General features: G+C 45.0%; 1 protein-coding gene across 3 annotated transcripts in view; it reads left to right on the top strand.

Annotated features, from left to right (window-relative positions):
• The first annotated feature begins 281 nt into the window (after window positions 1-281).
• Window positions 282-9,926, top strand: part of WASL (WASP like actin nucleation promoting factor) — a 48,900-nt gene continuing 39,255 nt past the window's right edge. For all 3 annotated transcript variants that reach the window (XM_015853142.2, XM_015853133.2, XM_015853122.2), the window contains exon 1: window positions 282-762. In XM_015853142.2, the coding sequence (XP_015708628.1) occupies window positions 646-762 (117 nt within the window). In that variant the 5' untranslated portion in view covers window positions 282-645. The remainder of the gene's footprint in view (window positions 763-9,926) is intronic.

The raw sequence follows: 9,926 nt of genomic DNA, 5'->3' as shown, positions 1-9,926 counted from the left end.
CCGGCCGGCTGCCCCCGCGGCCTCATGAGCACTGCATCCCACGGTGCCCCTATCTCATTCCTCGCTCCTTCTCCCTCCTCCTCCCGTCGCACTCCCCGCCCCGCAGCAGCCGCCCGGCCGGCCGTGCAGGTATTGCGGGCAGGTATTGCGGGCAGGTATTGCAGGCTGGTATTGCGGGCAGGGCAGTGCGGGCGGCGCTCCCCGGCAGCTGGCGGGGCGAGGAGGGGCCGGATCGGAAGGCGGCGTTGTCCCGCACGGCGCATGGTCGCGGCGGCGGCGCTCTCTCGCTCTCTCTCTCTCTCACGGCCTCCCCTCTGGCTGCCGCGCTCTGTGGTCTCGCCCGCCCCCGCTGCCATGTTGGATTGTGCGGCCGCCGGAGCCGGGCCGAAGTTGGAAGTTTAGTGCCGCTCGGAGGGGCGGGAGCCATCGGCTGCGGCGCGGAGCTGCCTCCTGCTCGGTGCCCCCCTCCGCGGGCCGCTTTCCGGGCCCCCCTACCCCTCCGCCTCCCTCCTTCCCCGGCCTCGAGAGGGAGGCTCCGCGATGCGGCTGCTGTGAGTGAGGCCGCCGCGGAGGAGGAGGAGGAGGAGGAGGAGTAGGGGGCCGCGGGCTCCAACGGTCGCAGGGCAGCGCCGTGCCGGCCCGGCCATGAGCGGCGCCCCGCAGCAGGCCCCGCAGCCGCGGCGGGTCACCAACGTCGGCTCGCTGCTGCTCACCCCGCAGGAGAACGAGAGCCTCTTCAGCTTCCTCGGCAAGAAATGCGTGGTGAGTGCCGTGTCGAGCCGAGGGGCGGCGGCGCTGCCCGGCCCCGGCCCTTCCCACCCCGCGCGCGGAGGGCCGGGGCCGCGTGAGGACGGCGGAGGGTTGCGGCCGGGCGCTGCTCTCCTCCCTCCCTGCCCCGTTCCGTCCCTGCCCCGTACGCGGCTCTCGCACGGAACTTTGTCCGGCCCGGCCTGGCTCTCTGCCCGGTTGGGGGCTTGGCGGCAGGGCCCGGCCTCTGCCCGGAGCGTAGGGGACGCAATGAATGGCGGCGGGACCGTTCGCTCGAACCCTCGGGCCGGCCTCACCTCTCCGCAGGGCGCGCGATGGGGGCTCCGAGCCGCCTGGGCCGGGGCTGCGGGTGTTGCGAGGAGCCGAGCTCCGCTCACCCCTCACACCGAGGGGAAGCTTGTTGGGGCGGCATGGGGGCTCTACACGGCCCCGGGTGCACCTGCGGCACGACAAAGCGGTGGAAGGCCCGTGTCCGCACCGGGCCTGCCCTGCCCCGTACTTAGTCCGTGTGCTCAGGTGCTGCGCCTCCAGCTCTAGGCTCAAAATAAATCAATAGTCATAAGGCAACACAGCAATCTAAGCAGAAAAACCTTCTGGTGAATGCGTTCCCAAGTATGTCACTGAGTTCTGCATTTTTGGAATACCCTCTTGCATTTTAATGTAGAGTTGTACTCATCTGCGTTTATAAAACAGCGACAGAAACTGCTTGAAGCCTTTAAAAGTTAGCTGCAAGTTTTAGGAGAAGTACAGCTCATCTTAAACTTTCTGTATTTTTTGAATAAATGCTCCTCTTTTACTTTCTGTTTTTCAAATGGCCACTTGAAGCCATTCAGAACTGTGACCTGAATGTCTTCTGATGCTTTGTGTGCAGTGCTGGGTTACTAATACAGGCACCCTGATGTCCTGCTGTCATGCAGTGACAGGTACGTCATGAGCATGAGCTCGTGTCTCAGAGCAGGATATCAGCACGGCCGCAATGCTTCTGCATAACTCTGGACTTTGAAATGGTGTTGTTGATCGAACTGACTCCTGTAGGAGATGCAGTAGCTGAGCAGGAAGTAGGCGATGCTGACGTTGGGTGAGTTAAATAGGATGTTGTCGTAGTAATTACACTGGAATGGGTCAGAAGATGTGATCGTGAAACACATCAAGAGGGGCTTTGTTTTGGAAAGCAATAAATCTGTAAGAAATCTGTAATCAAGCTGTTTTTCAGGCACACATTTCATGTGTTAAATTCCTTTGCAGAATAGTAATAATAATAAAATAGTAAAACTCTAAATTACAAAAGCACATGAATTTGTGTGAGTTTGTTTTTCTACAACTCAGAATTTCTTGTCAATGGAATGCGTTATGCTCAGCTTTAACACTCACCTACTCAAGTTCTCAACTTTCTGCATAAATAGCACTTAAGGCAGACTTATATCAGCATAGTACCTGGGTGATGTGATCTGTGGCGTGTTGATAGCTTTGTAGATGTGACTCTCTTCATGTTTTACTTGAATTTATGCATCCTTAAGGCTTCCACTGAATTTTGGATGACATTCCAGTTAAAGCTTTCCTGATTGTCCCAGCCACTTCCCTTTTGTCCCTTGTCCCATGTAGTCTCCAGGTTAAGCATAGGCTCATGTTGTAGTTGGTCTCTGCTGTATCCTTGAGGGCTCGAGTCCAGAAGCTCCAGAGATCACAGAATCACAGAATGACCCGGGTTGGAAGGGACCTCAAGGATCATGTAGTTCCAACCCCCCTGCCTGGCAGGGCCACCAAACATACACCTTTACTAGATCAGGTTGCCCAGGGCCCCGTCCAACCTGACCTTGAACACCTCCAAGGACGGGGCATCCACAACCTCCCTGGGCAGCCTGTTCCAGGGCCTAACCACTCTCCTAGTGAAGAACTTCCCCCTAACATCCAACCTAAATCTTCCCTCTTTAACTTAAAACCATTTCCCCGTGTCCTGCTATTGTCAGCCCTTTCAAAGAGATAAACCAGACTTGTTGGGCTGAGCCAAAAAGGTGGCAGTAGGGAAACTGATTCATGAGCAAATCTAGTCTCTCTGTCACAGGGATGGCAGCCTCTATCAGAACAGTGAAATGGGCACGGGGGATGGTCTCTGCTATCGGGTTTGAATCCAGAATGTCGGATCAGAGTCTAATGGCACTCCTGGCACTATCGACCTTCTGACTTGACTGTAACTCAGTGTTAGCATGCTGTGCTGATGAGTGCCATCTTGCTGTAATACACGTGTTATTTGATCTCTTAATATCCATGCCTGAATTATTCATGAGCAAAACTTAATAAATGGTAGGGGAGGAACAATATTGCAAGTTTCTTAGGATGCTACAAGTTCGCTTTCGCACAGGCTGGTCCATCTGTGTTCCCAGACTGCTGCAGGTGGTGCTTCTGCTGGTTCAGGGCATGGGTTTGATGCTGTGCGTGATGTTTCTGCCCTGCCAATATCACTTCAGGTTACGTTTTATATAACCTTATGTTTATGTGACTGGGGCAATGAGTGCCAGAGGAGCAGTTGAGACATGAGGCTATGATACTAGATACTCTTTTTATAGTAATAACTTGCGGTGCTCTTGTGGAGGGCATAGTGCTGTAAACAGGCCTGAGGGTCTTAGATAAGAAAGCATGTGGCCCTCTGGACCTGATCTACTTCAGCAGACTTGCCTTTGGCTGTGTTTGACAGGTTACAAGGCCAGCTACATTGAGATTGCACTACTCAGATTTTATTCTGTGGAAGAACAGTGGAATTAATCATACCGACTGAGTGTCCACAACCTATGAATTTCAGTACTGACATAATTTCAATGACATCTTAAGTCATTATGACTGATAGATGTGATGGAAGTGGGTGAAGAGCCATAATTGTGTCTCTGTGGGTGGGACTGATATGGAAGACTGCTGGTACTTAGGGGGTCTCGTTGTTTAGTAGGCAAATCTATGTAAAGGTTACTGATCTTGGTTTTATTTATTTATCTGTTTATTTCTTTATTTTGCTGAGATATAAAATGCTTGTCTGAATTGGTAAGCAGATACAGCATCTTTGAAAACCTAATTTGTCAGGGGGCTAAAACAAGCCATTGACTTGCAGTCATAGCTGTAGCTAATTTAGTTTAAATAAGCCAAATGTAGAACTGCTTACAATAGGTGACAAGCATTTAGCCAGCCAGGACTTTAGGAATGGGTTTAAGGGTAAAATAGTAGGTGTCCAATTAATTCTTTATAATAAAGAAGACTCTTCATTAATTTGCATGGTTAATAGTGCTAAGTAACATCACTGATGAAGAGTTAGTGTTAATGCAGAAACAGTTTTTTGCTTGTTAGAGACCTCAGGAAAGAAAAAAACACATGACAATTGTGTAGTTGACAATGCTGGAAGTAATGGATGGGGCATGGTTATCTTATACTACTGAGGAGTGGGACTGATCACTTGAATAAGAGCAAGCCTAAAGACAGCTAATTTCTAACATCTTCCTGTAGTTAACGTGGTAAACAGGAACTGGTAAAGAATGCAAAAAGTGAAGTGACACAGCAGTAAACCAAGAGAACTATTTTGGCTGCTTTTAAAATGCATGTGACCAGAATGAGATAGTATGTCAGAGCCAAAGGACGAGTTTCAGGAATGCCTCAGATAAAACAGAATTAAAATGTGAATGGGAGTTTCAGTTCTTGATTGATAAGAATTAGATTTCTCCAAGAAGGGACTTGTAAGATTACTTGCGCTTATGATAGCATGAACTAAGACTTGACAGCAGACTGCAGGTCAGAGTAACGTGAAGCCTCGTGTGGCAGGGAAGTACTGGGGCTCTGTCACTTTGAGTTTATGCTGCGGGCTGCACATCCGTGAGGGTACCAGAAGAGCTGAGGCTGTTGTTTGTAAAGGAGTTATCTCTTGAAGAGGTGGGAGGAAGTTAGTCATCTGTTTAGATGTGCTGATTACTTCACATTTTATCTGGTCTTAAGTGAGATGCGGAAGGAGAATACAAAGGGTAAAGGGTAGGGTCCTGTGAAACACAAGAGTGTTGAGTTGAGCCTGAATTTCTGTGTGTCTGTCCTATTCTATCAAAAACTGTGACTTCTTCAGGTGCCTCTTTAGTATCCACTCTAGTCATATCCCTAAGCAGCATGGCAGGGCCAACCTTCTAGAGAGAATCACAGTGTATTTTGACTGTTCCCCCTGAACCAAATCTGTGCCTACAAAAGTGATTTTCACAGGACTGGGTCAGGTGGGACTTCTCAGAGCAATTCAGTGTCCTCCAACTGCTTCCTTCTATCTACAGCAGAGATGTTTATCATCCAGTGTTTCTCAATCTTATTTTCCTTACAGCCTGCTATTAAACAAGGACAGTGAATTATGTAATAAATAATTTACTCATGGCTGAGAAATGTTTTGAGTCCACACGTGAATGCTCTACAAGATGTTGTGTCTTGTATCTGAATGTATTTGAGAGAAAGAATTGGTTCATAAAAAGTACAGTTTAGTTCAGGATAAGAGAAATTCCAGTGTTTGTGTTCCAGAATTGTTAGTGGCGATCACTGGCTCTTACCTAAACACAAGAAAATAATTTACAGTTGTGATCTGAATTGGTCTGTTTGGCTGTAGGCACTATAAATGTCTGTTAAATCATGCTAGACACCAAATATTAGGTGTCTTGATGTGCAAAGTGAGTCCTACTTTGTTAGGAAGTCTTGTGTTTGTAGGCATAGAGGAGGAAATCTAGTAAGATTTGACTGGATTAAGTATTGCAATCCACTAAGGCTTCAGAACTCTTGCGTCCTCTTCTGAACTACTTTGTAAACCTTTTCTCTTTCACCTTTTACCTTCTGCAGGTAGTAGAGTACCAGAAGTCTCCGTGATTACTCAGCTGGTCACAGATGCCTGTCATACTCCTGATAATGTGCTCTGGAATCCTGTAGGACCCAGGCACGGCAGGATGAGAGCAATTTGTAGTCGCAAGCAGTTGTGTTGTAACTTAGCTGCCCTTTGCAGCTAAGAATCAGGTGGAGGAATTTGGATGAACATTCATAAGATGTTTTGACTACAGGATTTCCACCAGGATGTCCAGCCACTGCTTGTTTAGGAGGACACCTAAGGATGAGGTAGCTCTTAGAAGATAAGACCAAGTTTATTATTTCATGCAAATATGTAAATTGGAAGACTGTAGTTTGTTGCTGCTTTAATGATGAATTTGTGATTTCTGTGTATTATCTGGTCATAAATATTGTGTTGAATCTTCTTGTCAGAGTGTTTCCTCTGGGATTTTTTCTTTCAGGAGTCTAACATGAGCTGGATTTGTCATAGGTGGAGTGTATAAGGTCCTTCTAAACAAATCTCTTGTCAGAATTGAAAAAGTATTCCTTGTATTCCTGGAGGTTATTCATGACCTTTATTGCTCGGCTGTTGGTGTCTCCACAAACTGGAGGAATTAAGAATTTGTTTGCCACCGTTATTGCTGGTTAAGAGCAGCTGCACATGGCAGCAGCCGCTGGTAGCTCAGCACTGAGCTGGTTGAAGTGGTTTGCATCTGATGAGCGATTGTCTCTGAGAAACCTTGTAGTAGTTCAGTAACCAGAAGGACAAAGGGCTTGATTTTTGTGTCGACTTGTAGGCAGATCTGCCTACAGTGCTAATAGTTTTGGTGAGCTTTTTGATGTTTTATTTGAGAATGTTTGCAATTCACTTAAAGGAGTGTGGTAACATTTACAGTGTCCTCTCTTCTAGAGAGCATGTTTCATAGACTTGTCTCTTGAGGAATCTTTGCAGTACAGAAATAAGACTTGGTGTAGTGCAGAGCACTCGTGATTTCATGACCTAATACCTAGATAATATAAAGGAAGTAACAGAAATGTGCCATGAGCACTAGACAGAGTGCTAATAATGCTTATTAGTTGGTTAGGGTAGGATTTCCTCAAGAACGGTTGGCATTGTTTTGCTTGGGTACTGAGGAATTTTCTTAGTTGGCCAGTTTTTCCTTGTAACAGTAAATCATACAAAGTGGATTTAGGGGAATTTGAAATATGTCTTCATGGGTGGTTTTAAACAGGAACACCGTCAGATGCTACAGAGATGATTTTGTTTCTCAGTATTATTGTGGGTATGCTACCATGCTGAATCCTGTGGCTTCCAGTCCAGTTGTTTCTTTCTGGGTAATCAGTAAAATGGGCAAAGTAGCTACACAGTTACCTTCCTGAACTTTTCAGCTACATTCTAAAACTCTCAAGTGGGCTGTGATCTTTGTGTGACAGGAGCAGAAGGGCCAAGTGGGGAAAGATGCAATGCAGGCAACTTTTACAGGACTGCTCCCTTTCTTAATTCTTCAAGTTGAGTTGGTACTTTCATCTACCTTTGAGTTAACGGTAGGTAATTTCTGATACCTCTTCATGTCTATGCAGCACATGGCACTTTATATATGCTTAACAACACATCTTACAAATTACTCAGTTCCTGTAGATTTAATGTTCAGAAAAGATCGTTGCTGGCAAAGAAACAGCAGCTGCAGAACTCCATGACATGCTGACAGATCTGCAGATTTCAGCTCACCGTAGGCACTTGCTTTCATACATGCATCCACATGTTGGTGAAGCACTTTTCTCTCTAATGTTTAATCAGGTACCTTTAAAATCCTTACTCCTGGCAGCTTTTTTCTTTTTAACTTTTCTGAGAAAGTGTTAATGGGTTTTCCAGTTCTCCAGTGTGTCTAGTTTAAAGCTGAAAGATCACACTGAGGCTTGCTAATCAAGGTCATAAGCGTTTCCATTTCTGCAAGATTTCACACACTATTTCCCCCTTTAGAACTTTATGTGTAATTCAGAATTCCCCTGCGTTCATCTCATTTCCCTTCAAAGTGAATGTGTTATTTTGCCTATTTCTCCCCATTTTTAATTAGCCACTGTGCAGCATAAGAGCAGTATAGTCATACAGGAACCTTTTTGTGCTCATTAAGCATGTTTTATATGCTGAGGGTACTGTGCCTGCAGTATGAGTAACACCAGCCTACTGAAAGAAAATACAGTTTTCTGCTCTTCAGACAGCTAAGAAAACTGTATTTCATTATCTGAACAAGAGTGGAAGGAGAACTGTTGCCTCTACGTTTGCAAATACTTTCAAAATACATTTGCTTTTAATGTCATTGATGATGGCTTTCCCAAAGTTACCCAAGACAATTGAGAGTATTTACAAGAGAGATTAACTTAAAGTGTGGATTCTGAAATGACATACTCTGAATATTAAGTAACCAAACCTAATACTTATCATTCTGTCTAGCAAGAATATTTGAATATGCGAGCTTGTCCCTAAATAGTAAATGCTTGAAGTGACTGCCAAGAGATTTATTTACCCATATGTGATACATGGATAAGAAAAGAACAGAGTACTAATTTTTGTTTTAGTATCTTTCTAAGGGATAAAGAAAAGTGTAAAATGTTTTATAACTTAAGACTGCTTCTGTTGTAAGTTGTACTACCAGTGGCCTTCTTAAAGAAAGTATTTTTTCTATATAGGAAATCAAACTCTCTTAAGATTTTTATATAGCAGATTACTGTGAAGTTGTTAATGATACTTGAGACATCAATTTGGTGACTGTTGCTCTTGTAAACTCTGTTCTGCCGATTTGCTTCAACATCCTGTGCTGTGACCTTTGTCCCCTGAATTTTGTATGTTTGCATCAGGGGCTCCTTCCATTCCCTCATTACAGCATTCTTTTATTTAACAAGATTTCTGCCTTTCTGTACCAGCAGGAAGATCTCCCTGTTTCCTCTTTTCCATTGGTACCTCAGCTGCTTTGTGAGAATACCCCTTTTCCCTGCAGCCCCTGCAGCCAGAATGTGCACAAAGGCATCCTGACAAAAAGGAGAGTGTCTCTTCCTCATTGTTCTTCCCTCTGCTCCCTTATCACTTTGTTCTTTATTGCACAACTGCTTTGTTCCTGCTGATGAACTGGGTGTCTCATCTGGCATGTAGCCCAAGCCATACCCAGTGCTGGGCTGGACACAGTTTGTATTCTCCTAGCTCAGCAGAGCGTTGCATGGGGAGAGGAGACAGTCGATGCTAACCAGCTGTTCTCTGCTGCTTATGTACAATGCACTTCAGCCTGAGATATGCCCGTTAGCCATTTTTCCTCCTATTTCTTGTTACTGGCCCAAAGTCACTGTTAGCATTACTGTAGCAAAGAGAACTTTTGGGTGAGAGAAGGAAAAGTAAAGCCTAACTGTGATATTCCTCAGGCTTGCACTACCCCACCCTCCAATGCTGTTTCTCCAGGGAGGACCAAGCTCTCCAGTTTGGACGCTGCTGTTTTAAGAGACTGAATGCTGGAAGATACAGCTTCAGCAACTACAGACTCAGATTTGAAACCACAGAATTGCTTAGTGCTGCTTTGAGTGAACTCTCAGTTATTTCCTGTTCCTCTAACATGTGACAGCTCTCTCTGAGCACAACTGAGATGTGGTCATTCTTTGTAAGTAGACATTTTTCTCTCTTGCTCCCCCTCAGTCAGCCAAAGCAAACAGAAACATCACTTTGCTTATGACACCAAATATACACAAAGACATCCAAATATACTCATCTATGTAAAACTGTTCTTGATTTTTGTGGTTCTCAGACAAGAGAGGAGAGAACGATGAACATCCTGTGGTGGTATGTGTTGTGTGCAATGCTGCAGCCAAGGGCTTCTGCACGTGTCTGCAAAGGAGGAAGCTGTAGTTTTTAACAAACTAAATGTAGGGTTGTCTTTTCTTTGTCCTTAGTTATTAGCTTCTCAGGTATGAAACTTGTTGTATAAGTCACCCCATAGGACAATTAGTAGCTATATTTTTTTAAAATAGTTAACTGCCAGATTACTGAAAATGTACAAGTTTGGTGCTTAATTTTATGCAGCTTTTTATCAGCCAGTATTTTTTGGCTGTACAACATCATTGTCATTTGTATCTTTCATAAAGAAGTTGACTGTGTTGCACTGTAAGTTGTTTTCAGTTTGGGTAACCAGGACTTTAAATTTAGAATTGTATAAGGTTTTAAAGTGTCATCACAACTGAAAATACTTGTAGCTTTTAATTTCTAAGAACTCGGGAGTGATTCAACAAACCATCTGTCTGTTCTTTAAAAAATAATAATAATAAGGTTGAGAGATTTGTTGTGTTCAGGTGCCAGTATT

This window comes from Coturnix japonica, chromosome 1 (genome assembly GCF_001577835.2).
Source record: "Coturnix japonica isolate 7356 chromosome 1, Coturnix japonica 2.1, whole genome shotgun sequence".
NCBI lineage: Eukaryota > Metazoa > Chordata > Aves > Galliformes > Phasianidae > Coturnix > Coturnix japonica.
This window is presented reverse-complemented; position numbering and strand designations above follow the sequence as displayed.